The 27,093-nt window shown below is 38.0% G+C and overlaps 1 protein-coding gene and 1 non-coding gene across 6 annotated transcripts; both read left to right on the top strand.

Moving 5' to 3' along the window:
* The first annotated feature begins 712 nt into the window (after positions 1-712).
* Positions 713-27,093, top strand: LOC104597038 (uncharacterized). Of its 5 annotated transcripts, XR_016082365.1 has the most exons (10): positions 772-1,052; positions 2,021-2,243; positions 2,331-2,546; positions 2,642-5,747; positions 5,864-7,047; positions 7,402-7,589; positions 7,701-7,896; positions 13,763-13,866; positions 21,201-21,704; positions 26,819-27,093. XR_016082365.1 is itself a non-coding variant. In XM_010258425.2 (7 exons), exons 2-7 carry the CDS (start codon positions 2,037-2,039, stop codon positions 7,780-7,782), a joined length of 4,983 nt encoding a protein of 1,660 aa, XP_010256727.1. In that variant the 5' UTR covers positions 713-847; positions 2,021-2,036; the 3' UTR covers positions 7,783-8,089. The 5 variants fall into 5 exon arrangements, 2 of the variants coding, with proteins under 2 accessions (XP_010256727.1, XP_088753709.1); XR_016082367.1 differs by lacking the exon at positions 21,201-21,704; XR_016082366.1 differs by lacking the exons at positions 13,763-13,866; positions 21,201-21,704; positions 26,819-27,093 and adding an exon at positions 7,966-8,089.
* Positions 23,931-24,020, top strand: LOC148801953 (small nucleolar RNA snoR26). Its single transcript, XR_016083327.1, has one exon. It is a non-coding gene; the product is annotated as a small nucleolar RNA snoR26 (small nucleolar RNA).

Below are 27,093 nucleotides of genomic sequence, written 5' to 3'. Positions count from 1 at the left end.
AAAGTTGGTTTAATTAGTTTGAAATCGAATTGACATTATCCTTTTTATAAATCCAAGTTTTTTTTTTTTTTTTTCATTTTCTGCATGTATCAAAGCATCATTGTCTGCATTTTGTCAATTGTTTACTTGTATATTATTATTATTATTATTATTATCTTTTTATGGCATCAACAATAAATATATTGTCAGCCATTATTATAATCTCACTTATTTTATCAACAGTATAAAGGAATGACAGGTTGGTATAAGCCTCTGTCAGTTTTTTTTTTTTACCTTTTTTTAAGGTTTCTTTATAACACCTACCACAAGTATATATCCATATGATAATTGGGTCGGTTCGGTTTTCATTGGTCCATATACGATTAAACTAAACCCGACCTGACCTCTTGGGTTTTCATAATTGAGGAATTGAAATCAACTAACACTACTTGAAAACCTACCTGTTCAGTTCAGGTTGAGTTGTATTGGATTGGTCTGTTTCATGAACAACCCCACTCCTAAGTCCTAATGCACAGGACAATAGTGCAATTTGGGTTTATACGAACCGAATTTCAGTTAACCATCGATTTTCTATTTTAGTTAACCTAAATCGAACCGAATTTCGGTCGGTTTTTTCGATTCGGCTCGATTTTTCTTGCTCATCCGTAGAGTGTGGGCTGGAAATCCGGACAAATGCCTCTCACGCTAGACATAACGTCCGTCGTTATTCGCCGTTAGGTTAAATCAACGGACGCCGTCATATATCGAGGAATCAAAACCATGGACTGGCTGCAGGCCCGCAATTGCTCTCTATATACGCACCGCCTCGATCGATTCCTGTTCTCGTTCGCTCCACCTCCAAGCTCTTGTAAGCTCACTTGAATCCATGGCTTCCTGCATAAGTTAAATTACTGATATCCAGAGTTCGTTGTTCTTCGTTCTAGAACCTGTTTTCAACCTCGATAACTGTTTCGATCTGTGAAAACCCTAGATTGGTTAGTGTTCCATGGCGTCGGTCTAGGGTTTAAGCGTTTTTGATTAAATCGTGTTTAGCTGTGGCAGCAGAGTTTCAGGTATGTTTTATTTCGACGAGCTCAATATCCAGTCATCCTCCATTAATGCAATATACTGCTATTAGCAATGATGTATTCGGTTATATTATATTATACATATAAAAGAATGTATTTTGTTCGACTTCATTGCTCTCTATGCAATGATTTGTGTTGAGCATTTTCTTCGAATGTCTCGTCACCGAAAGGGATATTCTTCAAAATTTGATGCTTTTCCGTTTCTGTTTCCCCCATTACGGCGTTCGCGTCTGTTACTTCCAGGATGGACTACCTCCAACTGTCCATTCGTCAGTTAGGTTTCAGGTCCAGGTTATCTATTCCTTAACTTGAATCTAAAACCGCAGCTACATTAATCTAATCGACTTGGAATTGATTTGACTAGTGTGTTAGAGTTGGTGTTTTCTTCTCATCGTGCTACATGAGTTTAAAACTTGTCGCATCCTTTCCAGCTGCTGCTTGACTCCTGTAGTCATTTTGTGCGGATTGTTACAATAAAATTAGAATCTGGTTGTGGTACGGTTAACTTTTTGTGTGTTTCTGGAGGTCGCCTTGAATGATATGATTAAATTTAGGATTTTCATGCCATTTGAATGCACAAGTTGATAATGTAAGATTAATTCTTTTTCTTCTTCTTCTTCTTTTTAAATTCACGAAAGTCCGGTGATGATTTCGATCAATTTATTGGTTAAATGGAAGACCGAGACAAAATAATATTTACATGGGTTGTACATGTCCCTTTAGCTTATTTCTATGCAGAAAGCAATATTTCCTGGTAAAACAAAAGGGATCACTTGCTTAAGTGGAGCCCCTGTACCTAATTAGTTGAAATAGTCTTGTTCTCAAGCCCATATTAAGGACCCAACAAAGAATAGAAAATAAAAGGAGAATATATTATTTGTTTCAGAAAAATTATTAAATGTGTTGGTTTTTATGCAAATGGTATATAGTTTTTGAATCATTTTGTTGAACAGGGCACTTCAAGTCAACATGGGATTTGATAATGAGTGTATACTGAACATTCAATCACTTGCTGGTGAATACTTCTGTCCTGTTTGTCGTCTTCTTGTCTACCCCAATGAAGCCATACAATCTCAATGCACTCATCTATATTGTAAACCCTGCTTAACCTACGTAGTAAGCACGACACATGCCTGCCCCTATGATGGTTACTTGGTGACGGAAGCAGATTCAAAGGTTTTCCCCCTATCCCCACTTTTTTTACCTCCATTTGAGGTTTCTACAAACTGTACAATAAATCAGTGTTATAACCTTTGTTTGCAGCCTCTGATTGAATCAAACAAGGCACTTGCAGAAACTATAGGCAAAATAGCTGTTCACTGTCTTTATCACAGGAGTGGGTGTACATGGCAGGGCACATTTTCAGACTGCACCTCTCACTGTGCTGGATGTCCCTATGGTAATTCGCCTGTTGTATGCAACAGGTGTGGGGCCCAAATTGTGCACCGCCAAGTGCAGGAACATGCACAGAATTGCCCGGTGAGCACAAAAAAAGTCACACTTGCTTTTTTTGGTCAATCTTGTTTGGTTGGTTCTTGTTTCTGATATAATTTCTATGTTTCTGATAATTACAGGGTGTGCAGCCACAGGCACAGCAGGCAGAGGGTGTTCAGGATGCAACAACTGCCCCAAGTACATCATCCGGTGCTGATCAGGTCCAAGCTGTTGCTCAAGCAGGGGCTCCTGCTTCTCAAGGCCAGCCTTCCCAGCCTACTGTATCTTTGCCTTCTGGACAAGAACAAAATCAAGCAAGTACAAATGTTCAGACACAAGCTGTAAATCAGGTTGCTCCAACACCAGAACAGTGGTATCAGCAGCAATCACAGTACCAACAATATTACCAGCAGTATCCTGGGTATGACCCTTATCAACAACAGTATCAGCATTATGATCCATATCAACAAGCTTATCAACAATATCAACAACATCCTCAACATGTACAAGGGCAGCATCAACCTCAGGTCTACATGCAGCCCCAGCCCCAACCACTCTCTCAGTCTCAACCCCAGCTACAGCCTCAGCCTCAACCCCAGGTCCAACCTCCAGCCCCCCTTGCACATCCACAAGCCCCTGTGGCTGTGCAAACCCAAATGCAATCACAGATTAATTTGCAGCAGCAACTTCAACCTACTGCACATTCACAACCTCAAATCCATCCACAAACTCAGCCACCAACCCAGGGGCAACAACCTCAACTATATCCCCAAACTCAGGTTCAAACACAGACTTATCCAACTCAACCTCATATGCAACAAAATCCACAGGTGCAACATCAGCAAACCTTTCCCCAGATTCAACAGCCTCAGCTCCAGCCACAACCCTATGCTCAACCCCAGTCTCTTTCTCATCCCCAGCATCACTCCCATCCCCAAGTTCCTCCTGCACACCCACAGCCACAGCAACAACCACAGCCTCAGCAACTTCCCCAGGTGCAGACACAACCTCAGACCAAGCCTCATACTCAACACCAGCTCCCAACACAGCCTCAACCACCACAACCATCAGTCCATGCAGTGACTGGTCACCAGTCCTATGTGCAACCTCAGCCTCATCAGCAAATGCCTCCAGTTGGTCCACAACAACATCCTGCTTACATGCACACTCAGCAGCAACCCGGTATACCACACCAGCCACCTCAGCATCCTGTTCAAATGCAAAATCAATTTCCTCCTCAACAACCACATCAGATGCGACCACCCCAAGCTCATATGCCAGTGTATCAGCATCAGCAACAGCCAGCCATGCCACTTCCACAAGGTCAACATTCAAATGCTGCTGCTCCTGCACAACTATCTATGCATCCTCATGCTCCTCAATCAGGTCAACCAGTCCTTCAGCACCCAGGTGTGCCACCACCTCAACAGCAACAACAGAGTGTGCCACAACCACAGTTGCAAGGACATTTGCAGCATTCTCAGCCTTTTCCAGGACAAACACATGGTTTGGTTCATAATCAGCCTCATCAGCAAGGTGTTTTCATGCAGCAGCAGTCCATGCAGCCTCACTTGCGCCCTCAGGGTCCACCATCCACACAGCAGCATGTTCATGCCCCTCTACAACCCCATCTATCTCAAAGTAACGCAGCAAGGCCCATGATGCCAAGTCAAGGAGGGGTGCAACAACCACCATTCCTTCAGTCACCTGGTGGAGCTGCAGTAGTGGGTCAGATTAAGCCAACACATCTCAGTGCAAACCAGCCTTTACTAAATCAAAATTATCCACCAACAACCAATGCCCGACTGCAATTATCTTCTGAACAACAGCTTGGTTACATGCAACAACCTCCACTTGCCCAATCTGGGAACCAAAATGCTTCTATCCCTGCTTTGCCTGCCCCACTGCCTGGATCAAATGCACAAACACCTAATAGAGCTACCACAAAACCAACTGTATTTGATAGACAAGGTGACACCTTGACTGAGAAAAGTACAACTGAACTTGAGGCTGAAGTAGTCTCTCGAAATATAGGTGGGAAGGAGGCAAATGGCTCGGAGGCCATGCTTTCTGAAACTGCAGATTCAACAGAGGCAAAGATCCAGAAATCTGAAAATGATTTGAAGTCCTTGGTTGATGAGGAGAAGCCAAACCATAATGCTGAAGATAAGAGTAGCAAGCTGGAAGCAACTGTCAAAGAGATAAGTGGCTCCTCCGAGACATTGGAAGCAAAGACCAAGTCCCATGTACCAGAAGATGGGTCAGAGGAGCCTGTAATTAAGGAAATGGTGAAAGAAGATGCTGGAATTTCCATGAAGCCTTCACAAGGTGGTAATGATCCTATGGCTGAAGACAGTGAAGACAAGAAAATTCAGGATGTCTCTGTTCATGAGCAGAAAAGGGAAACTTCAGAGGCACAGGATGTGAAGTTGCAGAAGGATGTTGCAGGTGCTGGTGGGGCACCACACTCTTCAAGCATAGCATCTAATACCAGTATTCAAGGTTCTGGGCAGGCCAGTGGAAATGATAGAAGGATTTTGCAGGCTCCTCAAATGAACAGAGATCCTTTGCTCCGGCCTTCTCTCCAAAATTATGGTCCACATCATGAACAGATGTTATCTCATACTGGTTATCCAGAAAGAAACTTACCCCAGGCCCAGTATCCTAGGCAAGGACCCCATGCAGATGAGTACAGGAACTTGCTTCCACCTAGTCAAATGCAGGGTAAGGGTCTCCTGCAGCCTCATGTAGGTCCAGCTCCTGATCAACAGCTGCCTATGCATTATGGTCCTCCTCACCAGCAAAGGCCTCATGTGCCTGATCATATTCTACAGTCTTCAGTGCCTCCACATCAAATGCAACCTCCAAACCAGATGAGGCCTCAAGGACCAATTGGACATCTACCTCAGCAAGGGCAGCCTCCAAATCCACCAGAACATCTTCAGTCTTCACTGGCAAAGCAGCCTCATGTTACTTTTCATCAAGAAATTCTGCCAAGTGGCTTTTCAGGCCCTGGATCCTCATCCTCATTTGGGAGGGGGCCAGTTAATTTGGGTTCTGCTAGAAATTTTGAATCACAACCTTTTGCAATTCAAGGGCATCATAATCTAGGAAATGTGCCCCCTCCCCTATCTGGTGGCCCAAGAATTCCTCAAGGTGAGCCAGTAAGAGGACCACCATTTGTTGGGCCACCACCTGGGGCATTTGATCCTCAGGGAGGTGTATTTGTTGCAGGAGCACCACATGGTACTGAAAGTCAACCTTACCCTGTTATCCCTATAAATGTTGTTTTTTTCCTTTTTTTTTTCAATTAAGAGGTATGATTATTTTGAAACCTGATTTTTATCTCCTTGATTCTGCAGAGAAGGTACCATTTGGGCAGACTTCTGGAATCCAAAACAATACGGTGAAGATTAATGGTGTGCCGGGAAAGGGATTGCCAGAGGAGAGGTATAAACATATGCCGGAGGAGGGATTCAATCCACTGACAGAGGAATGCTTTAAGCCTTTTGCTATGGAGCCTAGTAGATGCCTTATTGATCGAAGAGAATTTGAAGAGGATCTCAAACAGTTTCCTAGACCCACTCGTCTTGATGCTGAGCCTGTCTCAAAGTTTGAGAATTACTTTTCCTCATCACGGACTCTTGACAGGGGTCCTCATGGTTTTAACATGGATTCTACAACAAAACCTCTTGATAGGGCACCTGGGTTTGGTCTCGATGCTGGATCCAAGTTGGATGGTAGTGCCAGTGGTTCATCTTTGAGACTGTTGCCTCCTTATCAGCCTGGTGGACCATCAATGCATCCTTTGGACGTGGGAGAAAGATCAAGGCCAATTGGTTTTCATGATGACATCATGGGGAGGAAACCAGATCCTGCAGGGTCTAACTCAGATTTTCTTAGACCTGTTTCTGAATTTGGTCGGCATCGTGCTGATGGTTTGTCTCCGAGAAGTCCTGGTAGAGATTATCCTGGCATTCCTACTGGTAGATTTGGGGGGGCATCTCATCTGGATAATATTGAAGAGAGGGAATCACATACATTTGGTGAAAGATCCAATTCCTTCAATCTTCCTCAAGATCCAGTTGGTAGTGCATTTCATGAACGTAGGTTTTTGCCCAGCCATTTGCGGCGGGGTGAACCTGATGGTCCTGGCAACTTGCGTACTGGTGAGCAGATATTGCCTGGGGCCCTGCCTCCCCACTTGAGGGGTGGTGATTTAGTGGGTTCTGATATCCTTCCTAGTCATTTACGGAGCCGTGAGCCTGTTGGACATGGAGCTCTGAGTCATTTGCGCAGCGGAGAACATGTAGGCCCTCGTGGTTTGCCAAGTCATTTGCATATGGGGGAGACAGCTGGTTTTGGTGCCTTGCCTGCACACTTACGAATGGGAGAATTGGCTGGCCCTGGAAATTTACCTTCACGTCTCCGTATTGGTGAAGCAATTGGAGGAGGCAACTTGTCAACTCATTCAAGGCGTGGTGAGCCTGGTTTTGGCAACAATTACTCTATGCAGGGATATCCAAGTGATGGTGGATTTTACCCTGTAAGTATTAGTCTGACAGTATTGTTTATTTTATCATTTCTTTGTGCTGGAACACTACTCACTTCACTTCATCAGTTGTTCGCATGCAATTTTTTCTCATGGTGTGCCCAAACATACTTCACTTGTGGTCATGCCTTGTGGATTTGGGGCATGCACTTTGAATCTGTAAACTTATATTTCTAAATGCTATTTATGTTGGTGTATTCCTTTTTTTTTTTAAATTTTATTTAGATTTTAGATGGATAAAAGAATGCATACTCTGACTAGTGAAAGCAGATAATGTGTGCATAATTTTATTCTTATTAATAGGTTTCTTTCTCGTGCATTTGTATTTATCTCTTCCATTCTTTTCAGGGAGATAAGGAGTTGTTCAATCATTCAAGAAAGAGGAAGCCTGGGAGCATGGGATGGTGTCGCATATGCAAAGTTGACTGTGAAACAGTTGAGGGTCTTGACCTCCATTCACAAACCAGAGAGCACCAAAAGATGGCAATGGACATGGTCTTAAGCATCAAACAGGACAATGCAAAGAAACATAAGCCGTAGGGCATTTTCTCATTCATTTATGGCTTCTATTTTTCCACATCTTAATTCTTTTGTCCTTGTATGAACACGTATTGTTTTTGTTTCCATGTTATTGGCAATCCGTGCAGAGCATCAGATGACAATGCCTCAGTGGATGACACAAGCAAGTCCAGGAAGGCCAGTTTTGAGAGTCGTGGAAGCAAGCATTAGGGCAATATGGACTACTGCAACATGCATTGTTGGCAATGCTAGAGAAGTTTATTGGATGCTGACTGTGATTCATATGTTATTTCATCAGTAATTTTGCGTTGGTTATGGAGACATGTAGGTGATTCACCCTCTTATGTCTGCCTTATACTTTCAGGGTGGTTTATGCTAGTTTTGGTGTTTCAGGTTGTTGCTGTTTAATGAAGATGGTTATTTTTGGAACTGAAGTTTCTGTGGCAAGTTAAGTTGGTCTTGTTTATAGCTGCGACTTCTTTAGCTTTCAATGGAATTGGCTAATATTAATGCTGTATCTTTTTCTTGGTAATGGTACTAAGATGTAGTTTTTATTAGATTTTAATGCCTAGATGCCATTCTTTTACCTTGATAGTTACCTCATGGCTCAGTGCACCACTTTGGCCATATCACCTGGTGATGTCCCTGGCAATAGCGTCATTGTCTCAGTGTCATTGCTATCGGTCTTTTTGTTCAGACACTGTTGAGGGCATTGATCTGTCCACATGTTGCTTGAATCCCTTTAATGAGTCCTTTTAATTTTTGTTTAAATGATTTTTGCAGATATTATAAAATCCTCATTTGTAACCACTTTGGAAAAATGATGATTTTGTTTTGCATTATAATGAATTTCTCATGTTCACTTTCTTCCATGAGAGTGACCAGCTACCATAGGTGTTTGAACCACGTTTGATGTCTCGCCAGTTTGCATTAGTGTCCAATGTCTTCTGATGCTCCGTGTTCGATCTCAGTGCTTACCATATTTCCTGGGGATATCCCTACTCACATAATTTCTATTCTCAATTTCTCATACTCCCATTGTTATTGGCTTTTGGCTTAAAAAACTCCATTCACATTAGTGCCTTAGCTCTGTTGCTTTTGTTTGGTCAGTTTATCCTGCATTTTGGATTGGCCACACCATTTTTGAAGATAGAAAATGTTACATACTTGTTATTTCTTGGGAATGAGAGTTTTTATGATTATGCTCCAATATTCTCATTCTGTTTATTCATATCATTCTGGTACATCACCACACGTGACATTATGTGGTCTTTTACCCTGTGTTCTTTGTGATGTAACGACGTAGTTGCAAATTTGCGAGCTTTTGTTTCCTTATTTAATATATATTACAGTTCGCTTCGTCTTTCTTTCATATAAGTAAATATTCTCAAACATGCTTATGTCTTCAAGAATGTTGGATAAGTATATAAGATATTAGCTAAAAACTCTGGCTTTGTGGTCAATCGTATTCTAGTAATCTATTAAATATTTTTGTACTTTGGCTTCAAAGTTCAAATCATTACCATTACTTTTCAATTTGTCCTATTTACTTTGTTTAGACACTGTTTTTGCTTATTCTTTCCTGTTCAGTGCAAAGGGTTGAACATGGGGCTCTTTTTTCTTTCCTCTTCTGTCATCTTCTGAGCAAAAAGTGGGAATATGCTCTACTGATAAAAAAAGTGTGGAAAGTTGCAAGTTTTCTCCACCCATCTTCACCTTCACTCTCTTGCAAAAAAAAAAAACTGGAAATTTTGCTACAATGATGCAAAAAGTTTTTGCGATATTATGGCCATCTCATTATCCAAACTGGAATTACCCTCCACCCTTGGTGGAAATTTAGGCAGAAATATACAACCCCTACTTCCAGCTTGTGTAGCTAATCATGGCAATGATGGAAAATTTAATTTTGTCCAATACATCATATAAAAGTTGATAATTAAGGTGTCAAATACTTTCATTTAATGTTCAAAAAGACAGCATTTTATAGCTGATAAAAAAAAAGAAAGCATTATATACAACATAAACTTTGATGATCTAGTCTATAAGGGTTTTCTGGGGCAGTATATCGATTGGAGATAACTTTTGGAGAAGCTGATATTTGGTTGTAGTGGAATATGGTAACTATATATTGAAAGGGGGAAGTTCTTTGTATTCAGTTTCTTGTTGCTGTCTCTTCACTTGGTTGGAGAAATTATCCTTGGTTGCTTGCAGTGGTTTTTGAAACTTGTGTGCTATCTTGTGGGCTTAGGGCTCTGGTTCTAAGCGTCACTTGTTGGCCCATTTGAAAATTCAGGAATTATCACATGTTTGCCCTGATGCTAGTAGTACTTCAATAGGCCTGAACTCTTAAAAGATTTAATGCTATTTCAAGAGAGAGAATTTTGTATTAGGTAGCTTGCCATTTTATGTGTAGTTCTATATTTTAGTGCCTCAATTACCACTCTGTAAAAGGATTGTTTAACATGTTCATACTTTAATATGATAGCTTTTTTTTTTGGTTTATTCATAAAAAGTTGAGGGGAAAAAGGTCATTGAAACATCTTTAACTTTTCCTGTTTGAAAAAAAAACATCTTTCACTTTTCTTCTTTTTTTTTTTATGAGATCTACTATACTTTTAATTCATGTTTTTACATTTTGGCACCATTCAATCTCATATAATGTGGACAAAAATAAGTATCTGAAAGGTTGCAGACTTGGACCATTTGTCATAGCCATCATCAAACTTTTAGTGATGTTGACCACCTCCAACCATGAATACTTGGTTGGGAATGGCTGAAAGCTGAATTGGGATATTGGTTTAATTACATCACTCACCTGACAATGAATGAATATGGTGATGCTGCAATAATGAACATGGTAATATCTTGTCAGTTTGCTAATTCAAATACCTGGTCTGGATTGTGTTACAGTTATGAACAAGCTTAAGAAGGTGCAGCATTAGCTGAATAAGATTGATGAACAGTTATTGTTGGGTGCAGCCAATGATCTTAATATGAATGTTAATGACACGAAAGTGTACTTTACCTTCCCAGGGAGGTTGGAGGAGAAGACCAAAGCTGTTGCAAATTGGCCTCAATTCTTAAGTTACAATTATGAAATACTAGTGTTAGATATCCTCTTCCCCCTAAATCGCCTCCCTCCACCAAAAGTATTTTTGTTCTCAAGGTCATGGAAATCACAATTCTTTGTTATCGTGTTAATTGAGCAAAGTGATTCTCTGTTCATAGGCAGGTGCTGTAGATAATTTTCTTCCTGTTCTTTGTAACTCAATAAAGGATTGGATGTGTATCAAGTTTGTCCAGGTCTGGTATTGTTCCCATTGGTAGCAATAATGCAGGAAAAGGGTCCATTTTGTTTTGAATCTGATGAAGATTTTGGGGTTTTAGAAGCTTTAGAGTTAGGATTTGGGAATACCAGGTTCTCTTCTTGGATGATCTTTGACTTGTGGGGGGTTGGGAAAATGGGTCCCTTCGTTATATACATGACTGTAAAGGAACCATTAGTTTAGGTCTTGAAAGTAGATTAATTTTCTTGTGAAGCTTTGTTCGCAATATGTTGGCACTTAAAAACTGCACGTTTCCATCGCTATTTTCTTAAATGTTACAACATATAGGCAACATTTTCTATATAAAATCATCCCACATTCTACCTCTATGGGTTATATACATGACTGTAAAGGAACCATTAGTTTAGGTCTTGAAAGTAGATTATTTTTCTTGTGAAGCTTTGTTCGCAATATGTTGGCACTTAAAAACTGCATGTTTCCGTATAGGTGGAATGTGGGATGATTTTATCTAGAAAATGTTGCCTATATGTTGTAACATTTAAGAAAATAGCAATGGTGAAACATACCGAAGCCTAGTTACAAAAAAATAGCAGAGCCTAAATTAGATGTTGTAGTCATGAAAGACATAGTGATTGATAGAGTCATGGTGCTTTGCTTTTTTTGCACTTAGTTGTGATGCTGATAGGACAGTACACTCATATTCATAATTAGTTGTTTTTTTGTGAATGGATAGTCTAATGGGTAAAATCTAATCGCTTTTTTTAATCATTAAACATCAGTAATATTAAGGGATTGCAATACAAAGAGTAAACTAGAACCAATATTGAGAGGTTGCAACACAAACGGTAAACTAGAATAAAAGGCAAAAGACATATGGCAAAGCTGGCCTAATACATGATTATATACAATCCAGTGAATTATCTGGATCGCCCTAGACTCCCCCACCAAATTCTGTATCACCACACTGCCTCTTGAAGGAATTAGCTAGAGAATCCAATTTATCCAATCCTGAATAAGCGAAAAAGAACATCTTTCATCCAATCCGAGGGTCCAAATCATCTCATATTGTTCATCCAATCAATAACTACATGATATTAGTCTCCTTTTATCACAAGTTTATTCCTATCTGAAAAGAATAGACCAGTTTAAGCCCATGTAAAAGGGCAAGCTGCTCAGTTCTGAGGGAGTTTTCCTACATGGATAGCTGTAAAGAAATTCAAGATGTTGCCTTTCTGGTTCTTGAAGAATCCTTCTCCAGAAGATCTGGGATTGCCTATTGAGTAGCCATTACAGTTAAATTTTATCTCACCTCCTGACCTCCTAGACCAGAGCAATCTGGTCCTAGCTCGAGATCTGTATATTTTGGCCAAAACCTGCAACTGCTTGCTAGTCTCTCAATATGGATTTTTATACAGCAGAAATCTGGTTCAGTACATCTGCTCATGTACTCCTTGTTCTATTTAATGAAATCTTGTTAACTTTTTCTAAAAAATATGGAGTTTTATAAGAACTACTTGAACTCTTTCCTAGTACCAATTAAATCATTACTAGCTTGAACTTCCATGCCATAATTCAATATTCTAGAATTCCTTTTGTTTTACAATCCAAATGAACTACTGTTTGAGTGCATTGTGTGTATCCCATATGAGATTTTTCATCTTATGAGAGACACACATAAACTATCCACAATATCAGCAAGTGGTTACCGTGAAACATCAGAAAGAGTGGTTCACCAAGAACCAATCAAGTAATGGCTAAGGCTGCCATATTCTTCAATTTACAACTATCTTACCATAGAAGTTGATTTGCCAAGTGGTATTGTCTTGGTTCGTCTTGACGATTTCAGCCTTTGGATTCTTGGGAATATGTAGGAGAGGCAAAGACAGTGGCAACAAGCACAAACTTTTTGCTCAATTGGACCCTTAGCTCTTACTGACAATGTTGATTCACTTGTAAGGGAAGGTGTTGTGAGAATTGGATTAGTTTGAGGTGTTCCGGGACAGTGGATTTGTAGGTCACTGGAAACATGTACATTGGCTGCCAAGCGTGAGCTGTCTTTTGTAAACTGTCTTTTCTAACCTTACTTTTGGAGGGAAGTTTTTACCTTGGTATGAATAAAATCATAGGCTTTTTTTATTGGTAAACAATAGGAGCATGAGAGGAGTATGTGAATTATGCTTTCTCCAAGACATACGATGCATGCATGTAGTGTGAGAGAAACTAAGTTTTTTGCATACATTAGAGCTTCTCATTGGTATTGATAATTTTCAAAGTGGTACTTGGAAGGCCATCACTTGGCTTTATTAGGAAGAGAGATGAGAGGGAGGGTTTCATCCAACTAAAAAAAATCGAGGAGAAAGAAATGCTTATAAGTGAATAAGTGCTCGCTGTCTAAGATCTTGGTGCTTAGAGAGAAGGAAAACATCTTTGTGGGAATTATTGAACTATGTCAAACCCTCACTAGTTCAGGACCTTTTCTAAAACCAAAATGCCAGACTCTTTCCTCTTTTTTGCATTTATTGAATTTTAAGATCCGTTAGTTTATTCTCCAACCCTGTGTGAGTATGTTGATTGTTTCACTTTTTGCTGTTCCATGATACATAGAAGGAGATTTTAGATGGAAAATAAATTGATGAGAGGAAAAAAGATGAAATTACTTATGTCTTTTCAGATGAACGTAGTTATTTCTAAGTTTATGTTGCATCCAAGTTGTCTCTAGCATCCCAAGGATAAATTAGAAAAATTGAAGCTAGTTAGTTTTGAAACCGGAAAAATTATTTCCACTTTTTGTTTCTTATGCAATAAGTTCGGGATTGGTACACAATGCAATCACTGGTTACTTTACAACCTTGGAGATAATTTGACTTGTAGTTGATTGTTGTTGGTTGATCTTTTCATTTTAGATTTCTCCAATCCTTGTGTCCTGCATTTATGTTGGCGAAGCAGGCCTAGAAATGCTTAAAGGTTCAGCTTGATGGATTCACTCTCCTTTCCTTTTACCAATTTGGTAAGATTATGTTCAATCTGCCCTTATTTTCTTAGCTACCTTTAATTCTTAGACTAGACTTTTGTGTTACTTGTGTTCTTGGTTCTCAGTTATAACCAATTGTCGTTGTTGAACCAATATTGGTGAGAATGTTCCTATTCTGTCAATAAAATGTAATGAGATGTATAAACATAAACTGCAGGGATTAACAGTACTATGTGCACATTTTAATAACTCAACTCCATCTGACAATAGGTTTTTGGAAGTTATAGTAGTGCAATTATGATATCAATCTGTTGTGCATTAAATTAAGCCATAAGTAGGTTATTATTTTCAAATCGGTATTATCAAAATGATTACTAGTTATTTTAGGGTCATCACAACTGAATTACTAAATAGTCAGTTTGTACTTTGTGATGTGGTATGGTGTCTAAATTAGGTCATAAGTAGGTTATTATTTTCAAATCGGTATTATCAAAGTGATTACTTGTTATTTTAGGGTCATCACGGCTGAATTACTAATTAGTCAGTTGGTACTTTGTGATGTGGTATGGTGTCTAAATTAGGTCATAAGTAGGTTATTATTTTCAAATCGGTATTATCAAAGTGATTACTTGTTATTTTAGGGTCATCACGACTGAATTACTAATTAGTCAGTTGGTACTTTGTGATGTGGTATGGTGTCTAAGCATCAACTATATCAATTAGTTCAACTAATGACTTGTTGGTCAAGTCAACCACAAAGTGTAAACAAAATGTTCTATTTCATTCTTTTGTCGTATATTTATAGCTTATATTGACTTATTATATTAGATCATTATCTTAAATTTAGATTATCAACTAGTCAATACCTAGGCGCTGACTGGTCTCAGCTTCACTTACAGAGGCAAAATCTACTATTTGTTGCTTCACTACATTGTCAATACTGCTTTGAAGCAATTTCTACTTTATTGAAGGCATTTCTTGTTTTGTAAGTGTCTTCATTACACTTGTGATTATTTGTCACACATGCTCTTAATATTGTTGTCAAGGTGATACCTAGGCGACAAGGTGCCCTTGGAAGCTCACCTTGCTTAATCGCCAATGAGTTCCGTACACTGTTATAAATACTTTTATATTCTTAATTTTTGAGATTATAATTATAAAATATTATATTAAAATATTCATTTCGTTTTTTATATATTAATTTCTTTTTATTATTTTCTTATTTAGTAGGGCTTAATCAACACAAACATTGCTATATGCCGTATTGAACCCTCAAAGACTTTGAAACCTGAACCAATAAGTAAGGAAGAAATTAAAAAACTTTGTCTAGTCAACACATTTTCTTTTTTGAATTTCTTTTCTTTCTTCTTTTTATTCTCATGAACATGTTGATTTTCTATACTCTAAAATAAAATATTTACTTTTCTTATTAAAATTCTGAATAATTATTAAGGAAAGGGTAAATTTCTTAAACTACCCTTATGGTTTAGCTAATTGACTAAGGTGCCGTTTGATTGCACTTTTTAGAGGTCTGAATCTGAACATGCTATTTTTTCAGACCTCACCCCTTGTTTGGTTGTACCTCTTAATTTGGGTGTGAAACTAATTTTCAGATCTGAAAATCATAGACCTTGGGCTGGCTCTTAATGCACTTAGATGCGTTTCAAAGCCGGTCCAATATCCAAAATATCCTTACAATTTTTTGTAAATGACCCGAGTTACCCTTGATACCCCAAACCTCTCTCTCTCTCTCTCTCTCTCTCTCTCTCTCTCTCGCTCGCTCGCTCGCTCGCTCTTGCTCTTCGCAAGTTGTAGCGGTGGCTCTCTCTCCCCTATCTTCTCTCTCTCTTGCTCTTTGCCCCCTGTATTCTTGCCACCTCCGCTGCAACTTGCAGTGGCGGCTTTCTCTCCCCATGTCTTCTCACTCTCTCTCTCGCTCTCGTTCTCGCTCTCTCTCTTCGCCCCCTGTATTCTCGCCACCGTCGTTGCAACTTGTAGTGGCGGCTGTCTCCCCTCTCGTCTTCTCTCCCTCTCTCTCTCTCTCCCCTGTATTCCCACCACTTCCACCGCCACTATCTTCTCTCTCTCTCTCTCTCCCTTCCATGTCTTCTCACCACCGCCACCGCCGCTTCAACAAGCAACAGTGGTGGTTCGGTACTTCGGTGAATAACAATGTATTTATTAATTATAAAATATTTTTATTAATTATTTTAATATTTCTTATTAAGCATTAATTATTTTTTATTAAATTTAGTTGTCTTATTTATTAATTAATAATTATTTTTATTAACTAAAAAATTTTAGTTATTTCATTAATTTTTAAAAATTATTTTAATTTTTATTCGTGAAAATTATTAATTATTTTAATATTTTTATAATCATTGTTTATTTTTTTTTAAATTTAATTGTTTCATTTATTAATTAGTAATTAGTAATTATTAAATTTTTATTTATATTGTTTCAATATTATTTTGAGGTTGAAAATTATTTTTTATGAGATAATGTAAATTGAATCCAACATTTTCAAATCGTATATTCTAGAGTTAAAATAGTAAAATCAATAAATTTCAGATGGTAAAAGGTTGATCCAACACAAATAAACTCATGGATTCAGATCTTCTAAGAAGTAGAAAAGCAACTATACCTCTTTTCACATTTCAGATACATTTAATATCTTTTTAACTTTTCAGATCTGAATTTTCAGATTTATCAAACGCCACCTAAGTGTACCCTTACTGTTTGAAAATTAACTAATGCTATTCCTACAGCTTTTGACAATTGACTAATACATCCCTTACCGTTAGCACCCATTAACAGAAAGACAAAAGGGACTATTTTACCCTTTATTCTTCAAATTTTCAAAATAAAACTGGGAAAAGGGGAAATAAACGCTGGTTCGTCAAACCCTGTTGGAGCTCCTGGAATTGGTTGACATTTTAGGAATTTTCAATTGGGTTTCTTGAATCAACTTTGGAAACAATAAAATTCTAAAATCTTGTTTTTTTTCGGTCTTCTATGGGATGAAGGAAAGCGAGTGTTTCAGAGATAGGTATCCAGATTTTGTAGAAAGTAGTTCTGTTTCCAGGGCCGCACCCTCGTGTATTACAATTTCCATTTCCAGATCTTGAGGCCTACGTTGTGGGTTTTGTTTACAAGGGAGATCTGTGTGTACACTTAGCCCCCTTTCATCAGTGGCAAACTAAGGAGACTGTTAGGAGAACATATTCCAGTTCATGATTGTGGGTTGCTGAAAAGGGGTTTAGGGTTTCATTTTTAATCCCAATATGAAGGTCAAAGCATGACTCTGTTCTAAGCAATGGCTCTAGATTATAGAGGTAAATTCTAGATTCCACCTTGTAAAAAACTCAGGCTCCAACATTCTCTATTCTTTCACCAATAATGACATCTAAGTTCTCCAGGAACACTGATTTCTATAGCTCCATGGGAATTGGGACGAGGGAGGGGCAATATTGGGTTTTAAAGGAATTTTAAACATCACGTGGTCCCACGCGTATATTGGTTTTGATGGAATAACAACGGATGCTAACGGTAAGGGAAGAAATAGTCAATTGTCAGAAACAGTAGGGGTAGCGTCGAACAATTTTCAAACAGTAAGGGTACACTTAGTCACTTAGCTAAACCATAAAGGTAGTTTAAGAAATTTACCCTTAAGGAAATATGGTTATGGGACCTAGGGAACTTCCCTAGGATATATGTTTTTTACTTGAAGAAATGATGTGCCTTGCGCCTCAGCCTAGGCGTGCACCTTTTTAAAATTTTGCGCCTTTTGCTCAATTTTGAGTCTAATGGCTGGGTTGGGGGCTCTGCCCTCGAACCCCCGACCACGTCCCTCGAGGCAAGCCCAAACAAGTCTATGTTAGGGTCTGAAATTCTTATTTTTTATGTGAGAAGTAAGAATTTCAAACCCTACCATAGACTTGTTCGGGCTTGCCTTGAGGGGCGTGCTACAAAGGCGACTCATAGAATCAAGAATGCAATATGTTTTACATCACATTAACTACTTGAAGCAATGCAATTATGGAAAAAAAAGAGATTGTGGGTTTTACATGCTTGAAAATGCTTTATATGTTTGCTTTTATTTTTAAATTTTCATTTAAATACACTTTACATGTTATGTTTATGTATTTTAATTTTAGGTAATAGGCTTTTTAAATCATTTATCTTAAAATTTAAGTTTATATTTTTATTAGCATTATGTTTTAATATTTTTAATATTTTTGCATTTTTAAAAAAAAATTGGCATTTTTTTTGGAATTTTCTGACTTTTTTTATTTTTTTATCTTTTTTTTTGTAATTTTGCGCCTTTCTTGAAAAGGCGCGCCGCGCCTTGCGCTTTTAAACACTGCGTTAGTCAGTGTTGAAGTATATCAAATGCACGAGTCATGCTATGGCTTCCTGATTTGAACTGTGAATTAATGTCTGTATGGTACCAATTATATATGGTATGCTATTGATATTGATAATTTTTACCATTCTCAATTTGGTCATTGTGTAAAGAACTTCAGAAATATGATATTAGGGAAAATTTTAAATTTCATAATGGTATGCTCTGTTTGGAGGTACCTTCTCAGGGCCTGTTGGTGATTGAAACTTTTTGAGAGGAAATCTTTTAGCCATATGACATGGTCTATGGTTTGCCCCAACTAACTGAAAGATGGACATATTGGCAAGTAGGAACTGTCAAGTTGTGGTTCATTGGATGATGTGAAGGGAGGAAACACCATAGGCACTACGGTCTGTGTTAGAGAAGTAGTGGCCTTTTCAAGATCTGCTAATAGCCTGACAGGCTCTTTAGCTAGATCAGGGGTTGCTGCAGGGTACAATCTTGTATTGTGTAAACCAGATCAGGGGTCTGTGTTACAATCTTTTTATTAACATTATGTTTTGTGGTTAATTTTGGATGAATGGAAATATGCTTTTGTCCCGCTTTATTTACTCGTTTAAATTGTAGGAATTTCCCTTTCATCTTAAATTCACAAGTATTTGGTTGAATGGTAAGATTCTGCCTTCCACAACAAAGTGTAAGGTCTGAAACATGTTGCTTCATTAAGAAATGAATATTAGCAGGTGATTTAATAAGATTCTTGTTTATTAGATGGATGGGCTGCTTCATTTACTGGTTGAACTACTGATGTATCAATTGAACAAAATTGCACGATAAGAACTGGACCCATTGGTAAAAAAATTCGTCAATATGGTTATTGTGTTCGTTAAATCCAGATTTACAGCCAAGTAATCACTGTTAGGGTATATGGCAAAATCATAGTATTGGGCATAGGTACACTGAACATTAGGGAAATAAGTGTGCTTGTGTGTGTATAATGATGGTGGAAACCTGAAAATTTTGACACCTCAAGGAGTATTAAAGCAAGTATAAATACACAACTAGGACTAGGAAGGAGAAGAAAACTAGCAACTACAATCAATAATCTAGAGGAAGATTATTCTACCAAGGGCCTTTTTTTGAAGAGTAAATAAAAGATTTTATAAAAAGAAAATAGGTTACAGAGTAGAAGGTGACAAGAAGGCACCTCAGCACTACAAAACAACAAAACACCAGCATAACACCGATACAAACAATCTGAATACTGAATACAAATATGCAGAACGAACACAGCCCACCAAGGCTTCCCCAAAACTGGACATAAACTCTATTCAAATTCTGAGGACGCTAGATTCCAATTGGAGATGCGATGCCCAAGCAAAGCCACCAGCACCTCAAAGGATTTAAAACACCTCCTGAAAAACCTCTGGTTCCAACCACTCCTCACTACACCATCCTTGAAAGCTAATCCTTTAGGCATGTTGAATTGGTTCTGGTGAAAAAACTGCCTTTCCTCTGTCTCTCTCTCTCAACCTTGCCTTCCTCTTCGCTTTTCAAACTGTTCTAAAGCCCTCCTTGCAAAACCTTCTCCTCCCCAAAAAACAGACCCAACGATTTACTCCACCTCCTTCTCAACCTAAGTATTAATTTCTAGACCACTCTTGCACACCACCTCCAAAGGGCCATATCCTTTGTTAAAATTTCAATCATCAACTCCTCATGTATGGAGTTACTTCTCAACAAAAAAAAAATCTCATGTATGGAGTTAATGTCTGTCCTTTTATTTTTGTCCTCCAGCTTTTGTCTGTAACTGTGCACTCTCATCATCATCATCCAAGCCTCATTCCAACTATATGGAGTTGGCTTCATGAATCCTGTCCTGCCATTCTGTTCTGTTTTAAAGCCATATCCAGTGTTAAATTATGTGCACTTACACTATTTCTAACTACATTGTCCTTGTCTTTTTTGGTCTACTACTAGCCCTTCTATCCCCTTCAACTTACAACAGATTACTTTTTCTTACGAGATCTGTTGATGGACAGGTGGCCAGCATGTAGCAAAACCATCATAGTTCATTTTATTGTCTATTGGAGCTACTCCTACTTTCTTTTGAATGTCTTTTTTTCTGACCCTATCCATTCTAGTTTTCCACCGATCCATCTCATTATACAAATTTCTGCAATACTCATATTTTGGACATGTTTCTTGACTGCCGAACATTCTACTCCATACAACATATCTGGTAATCTATTTTGCTAGTGAAAATAGGTATTCTTCCTTGAACATGTCCATTACCCAATTTTGGTCCTGGCTATTAAGGGTCTTGGTATGAGTGGACAGGATACCACAACGTTAGACATACTGAGATCTTACCATCACATGGATGATTGCTCCCTGCATTCTTGTTTCCCTGTGAGGTCTACCATTTCTAGCCACTGCCAGTCATTCTATTTCTATTTTTTTTTGCTACCTTCTAATATGTTCTGCTTGAGATGTCCAAGATACAGCTCCATGCAATGTTGCTGGTTTTGTAGCCACCTCAAAGAACTCAGTAGTATTCACTATAAGGTCAGAATAGGAGATTTGAGCTTATTGAAATTTCTGATTCTTGTCTTCTGCAAAACTACTGCTTTTTTTCTTTTTAATTTAGATTTGGTCTATTTTTTATTTGATTTCTTGATGTACTCTTAGGAGTTTGAGTAATGTATTCCTTAGATTCCTTTCTCCCCAATATCTTCTCCTGTTATTGTAGTTTAGTGGTCCTTGTGTATATAAAGTTGCAAGTGAAATTGAAATAAAGGTACTAATGCCACATCCTCTATCTGGATTTTAGTCTTATGTACTTATAAGCTAAAATTGGAATGTTTTCTGAAGAAGAATAAGGAAAAATGACTAATGTGTAGGAAGTGGCCTGGTCATAAACGCACACAATTACATATCATACTTGTAGCATACATGCCAATATTTTGGCATCCATGTTCTGCTCTGTAAAACCTCTTTTCAGTCATGTTGTCTCCTTATACAGGGAAGTTTCAAATAGTATGCTCTTCAAAAGTGGACTAGGGAGAGTTAGAATTTTGGCCTTTCAATGCACAGTTGCACACGAATCCTCCTCTTCTTCATCCTCAAATAAAAGGTGACTCCTTACGAAATTTGGTATGTTCTTTACACATCTCTTGTCAGTTTTGATCTCTTTGGTCATTGCAGGATATTGGCCGAGCATGATAGTTGTGTTCATTAGAGTTTTGATCTCTTTGTACTCAAATTATAACCCTTTATTTGATGTTTCATTAGAGGCTGCTTTGTCAGTGCCATTTGTGGCAGTACAACTATTTCTTGCTTTTTTTCTTGGCGAGATTATTTGTGTTCCTTCTAATTTGCATTTTCCGCTGTCTTCCATCCTGCAAGAGGAATTTTTACTAATTGTATCCCTCTGGTTCAGCAAAAGGATACAAGTCCAAACTTGGGCAGGCAGATTTAACCCTTCCAATATAAGAGTCACAATGTAGTTCTTCCTAGCCACATAGGGGTTCGTTTCTTTTCTCTTCTAGGATCTGCATAAATGAGAGTTTTGTTCTGATTTTCTTTATTCTCTTTGCTATTTTCCACTAATATGAAACTCCATCTAGAGTTCTTAACATGTTTGTTAAACATAAAGTGGAGACATGTTTTGGGTGGTTCCTAAAGCATTTTATTTTATTTTATTTTGATTTGAAACAGTAACTTTCATTAAGGATATCAAATAAACATCTTGCACTGTCAACCACTCAGACAAAGAGTGTTGACCCCAAAATAACATCAAGAATTACAGTACAGCCCAAAAGAAGTTTTCCCTGAAAGTCCCCTGTTTTGCCAAGCTATCTGCCACAGAATTTGCTGATCTCCTCACCCATTTGAATGTCACTCCAACTTCCCTTGCCAAGCAGATTATTTCCCTTATTTGTTGTCTAAACTTCCATACACAACTTCTTTGTTTGCAGCCACCCTATTAACAATTTAGATTCCCCTCCCACCTCCAAGTTCTGAAATTCCCATTGCTTGGCAAATCTCAGGCCTTGTAGGAGAGCCAAAATTTCAGCTCTTATAGTCTCCCACTCCTATGGGACCAGAGTATAGTGCCACCATTTGTTGTGCTGCAGGTGTCCAAGAAGGTTGAAGGATAGGCTCTCTGGTTGAAGAGTTTGCCACTGCTGACCAACCCCTTTGTATATCATCCATTGAAAAGTTTTTAAATAAGTCACTTACTTTCAGCCAATGTATGACTTCAATGGCTACACAATCAATGATTTGTTCTATTGATCTTTGTGCCCCTTGGAATATTCCGTTATTCCTTTCTTCCCATAAGGACCAAAGAATGGTTGCTCTTATTGCCCTCCACATCACTCTTCCCCTTTTCATTGATAGTAGGAAGAAACTTGGGTTGAAAAGACTTGTCACATCTGGAGGAGTCCACCTGCAGCCAAATAAGGAAGAAAACCAATTCCACATGCAATAAGCAAAAGGACAAGAAAGTAAAGATGTGTAACTGTACCATTTCCCATACAAAGGCAACAAACATGAGGGGAGAGGCAATGATTTGGCCATCTTTTTTGTAAATTATCAAGAGTATTAATTTTCTGGAACACCACCTCCCAAAAAAGGCTCTTATTTTTGGGGGTACAGGACTACACCAGGACTTCCTTTGTAGGAAAGGAGCCTCTTGGGTGTGAGGATTGAAGGAGGGCGGAGAAAAAAGAGGCGTATTGGAGCCAGAGCGGGACTTTTACCAGATCCTGCTGTCCTGACAAGAGAGGTCCAGGAATGCAGTATTAAGAAGGGAGATTAGTTCATCTACTAAGCTCATTTCATGTTCCCTTAACCATCTCCTTAATCTTAGATCCCAAGAGTTTTCATTAACAAGCACTGTAGAAATCACTTTTCCTTTGTTGAGGGACAAAGAATAAATAGGTGGAAATCTGTCTTTGAGAGGAATGTCCCCAAGCCAGATATCCTCCCAGAAACGAACTTTGGTGGTTCCTGAAGCATCCTGCTAACTTTTCTATACTTCCTGATGTATTGTAATGCATGCTTGTTTGTTTGTTCATAAAAAAAGCTAGTGAGCCTTCATTCGACATTAGAAATGTTGTCTTAGTCTATTAGTTGAGATTGGCTACAAGGATCTGTCCCATCATTGTGCTCGAACCAGGTTTTCATGTACTGATTTCAAATCCCTGGAAATGCCTTTGGACAGCATTGTTATCTCTAGGATTAGATGGCATAAGCTCCTTCAAATAGAATGGCATAACATACGAGAAGGATCTCCGCTACCTCTGTTTGAGGGAAATTTAATGATATTCCTTGATGGGTCAGCACCCATGGGATGGCCATGTGAAGAACCCTTCCTGATAGAGCTTTGGAGGATGAGACTTTTCCTTCAAAGATTTGATTATTCCTCTCCTCCAAACCCCCACCTGTCTGCATGACTGGTGGCCTTCCATGAAAAAAGATAAGTCTTACCTGGTTCTCACATCCAGAAGATCTTCATTGTAGAAGCTGGTCGAATATTATCTACTTTCCAATATAGTTGCTCAATCTTGCCAAGAATAATATTTTCTACCTTCATAGAGCTTTGGCAGTAGGCTGACTGTTTTAAACCTCCCTAGATAGTTGATGCGTTTTTTTGTCTTTTTACATTTCCTTGCCTTATAGTCTATTTTATCTTCCAGTCTATTTTCTTTCTTGTTGATAACTCATTTTTTTTTTTTTTTTTCTGTGAGGAGCATCAATGATGTGTTACATCCACTTGTTATCCTTGCACTTTGATTGTTAGTGAAGAAACTAATGGGGAAAACATTCTGAGATGCTCTTTTCTTTCTTCATTTTGTATGATCTTTGTGTCTGTAATTGCCTAAAGGTAATGGTGGTTATTAATTATTATAACTTGCCTAAAATAAATGGGGGTTATTATGTCTGCAATGTCAGTAATCGGTTCAGTATACTTGTAGTCATTAATTAGCTGAGAACCATGAAAATAATTTAATTTTTATCTAAAATTCTTCTATTTCCATCAATGTTTTAAAAAATGGCCCAGAGGCCAATCCGTTTTTGCCTCAGGTTTATTGCGGGTCACCGGTTGGACTGTCTGGGTAAAATGGGTGAGACTGTGCCATGACAACATGTGTGTGTATGTATGTATGAACATGCATTTTGTCAATAAAAAATGTGTAATTATTTTTTTGATGTAATGTATGTATATATAAATATGCTAAAAAATTGTGACCCAGTGACTGGGTTGAATGGGTAAACAGTTCAACTGCCTGGGTTGAATGGCTTTTGACCAGGTCAAAGGTTTTTTGACCAAATGGCAGGTTTCATGCAAAACTTGACCCAGAATTTTGACCGGGTGACAGTTCTAATGGTTCGCCTGGTCAGACAATTGTGGGTTAAAAACATTGAATTCCTTTAGGCTATGTTTGGTTTGAGGAAAAGGTAGGGAAAAGAAGAGAAAGGTAGGAAAACTTATACAAGATTTATGAAGGCTTTCTTAACTTTCCCTTCCTTTCCTTGCTCTTTCCTTCAAACCAAACACAGCCTTGGGGAAAATCTATGATGCGGAAAAGACATGGTATGGTTTGACCAATCAAAACCCACCCATGAATTTTGATAAATAACACCTTATTCGCTACCACGGTTATGATTCCAGTTGATTGGTCAGACATTTTTCCGATATCATTTCTTTTCCATATCATAGTCGAACCCTTTCCTTTAGGCTATGTTTAGTTTGAAGGAAATGTAGGGAATGGAAAGGAAAGATGGGGAATGTATTTTTCTTCAAACGAAACATAGCATTATAATAAAATAATTTTCTGAATTGAATAATTGCATTTTTTGAAAGAGAAAGACGAGGAATGTCACAGAGGTGTCTGCTACATATATGGCCTTTTGTGCTAGTGTCGGGGCAGAACTTGGTATTTGAAGTTCCCTTCTCTCCATTCTGTCAAAGGAATCCCCTAGAGGCAAAGCATTCCATAGTCGCAATGTTTTATGTGCCCTTTATGGTGCCATGAAGTCCACATTTTCATATGCAGTGAGGCTTTTGTTTGCACCATTCCACACACTCCAGAATAATTCATTTAGTTGGGCTTTCATTCTTGATTCTTGATTCTTGGCAAGATTGAGCAACGTTTTGTGGCAGTTAATGGATAGATTGATGTTAACCCTGGCCTTCTTTTCAATTGCTTTACGAGTATATAAAGGTGAAAACTATGGAGAAGATATTTTTTGTTGCGGTTTCTTGTGAATAACGCTTGTGTTTATGGAGTTATAAGACATTGAATTTGCTTCTCTTAAATTATTAAGAAAGCTTCCTTGTGATCTCAACAGTGGTTTTGGTGGGTGCTTTCAGACCAATCCATTGATGATCTTGAAATTTTGAATAGTAGTGGCAATTGGATGTTATTGTCAGGAATAATAGGTTTAGAGTTTGAAGTAGACTTGGCTCCTGTGAGGTTCTACGGTAGTGAATTTCATTTTGGAGATCCAATTTTGAAGGGTAGTAGTGGCAATTGGATGCTTTAATTTTGGAGATCCAATACCCGGGGTTTTAAAGTTTAGATATTGTAATGATTTTGGAGGAGGCATATTTAAATAAAGATTAGGGTTATTATATGTGGTTAAACCAGGGAATCTTAGATAATTCTTTATAATAAATTAATTCACCAAGTGTAAGGCTGAAATGATGATGAGACGTGAAGAAATAGAAATGAATACTAATAAGATGAATAAACATTTTTTGTTGTTTATTTAAGGATTAACTACCTCAGGTTACAATTTTGAGACTTGAAAAAATAGATTAGATGGTAGAAGAAACCTAATATGATGCATATTGAATATATTAGTATCTTTTTTTAATTTTTTTTTTGAAAGGTGAATGTATAGGTAGCTCGCAAGTTAAATCTCTTGCTAATTTAAATTCTTGTATTATGGTATGGTTGCTAACAACCTTATGTGGTTGTTTTGGGTCAAATCCTTGTTTGTTTCTGCCTTCTAGAATTATTGGGATTTGAGAGATTTGATATCGTTATTACCAAAAGGTTGAATGACGTCTAATACATGTGAAGATTTATCAAAAAAAAAGGTTAAATGGCGTTTATAGCTACTTATAAAATGATGTTTATAGGTGGAAGGGAGACTGTTACTGAATTAGAGTTTATAAATTGTAATTTGGGAGTGGAGACCTAGTGGACTAGAGAATATAAGTATTGCTCTAGAAAAACAGGGCTTCTGTTGAGGGGGTGGGATGGTGCCATGGTGGAACAACTTGTTCCCTGTATTAAATACATTTTCGTAGGTGGCTTCAACTTGAAGAAGCACAACTGGATCACTCTTTCTAAACTATTAGCCTAACTGAAACTTGTGTACTCATGGTTTTAGCGACTTAATATTAAGTAATCACATCTAATGATTTCATATTTGAAGGATATGTGGTTTTAGTGACTTAATATTAAAGTATGATTTGATCTTTTAACAACCGTCATTTAGTAACAAAGCCAACTTTATTTTGGATATATAGAGTCCAGGATGATTGATTACTTAAGTGGCTAACATTGTTTGAACTTGTGTTTTTTTTCTAATTTTTCCTAGTTTTTTTACCGTTTTTTCCAGCAAGCCTGCAAGGTATGTCAGATCGTGCCTAGGTAATCGCTTTTGTAGAAGACGTCATGAACCTTTTGTATAGCTGTAGGGTGTGGGCTTCTCTTTCTCTCTCTCATTTCCATGTTCTGGTTTAACGGGTCCTTAGTTTCTTGTAGTATCAAAATTGTATTATTAGATTTAAGGTCGCGTCTTAATTTGGTTGGTTTGCCCTTTGGAATGTACATTAAAATGTATAACCGGATTTTTATACGATTGATAGCTGAATATATGTGCTTTTAAAATAA

Source organism: Nelumbo nucifera, chromosome 2 (assembly GCF_055504915.1).
Source record: "Nelumbo nucifera cultivar China Antique chromosome 2, China Antique-T2T, whole genome shotgun sequence".
Lineage (NCBI taxonomy): Eukaryota > Viridiplantae > Streptophyta > Magnoliopsida > Proteales > Nelumbonaceae > Nelumbo > Nelumbo nucifera.
The sequence above is the reverse complement of the archived record's forward strand: the minus strand, read 5'-3'. Positions and strand labels throughout refer to the sequence as shown.

What these genes read in the sequence shown, in the direction of transcription:
- LOC104597038 (XM_010258425.2), top strand. Translation starts at nt 2,037, where the DNA reads ATGGGATTTGATAATGAGTGTATACTGAACATTCAATCACTTGCTGGT. An exon ending in TGACGGAAGCAGATTCAAAG is followed by an intron (nt 2,244 to 2,330) that starts GTTTTCCCCCTA and finishes CTTTGTTTGCAG; the next exon opens with CCTCTGATTGAATCAAACAA. An exon ending in AACATGCACAGAATTGCCCG is followed by an intron (nt 2,547 to 2,641) that starts GTGAGCACAAAA and finishes TGATAATTACAG; the next exon opens with GGTGTGCAGCCACAGGCACA.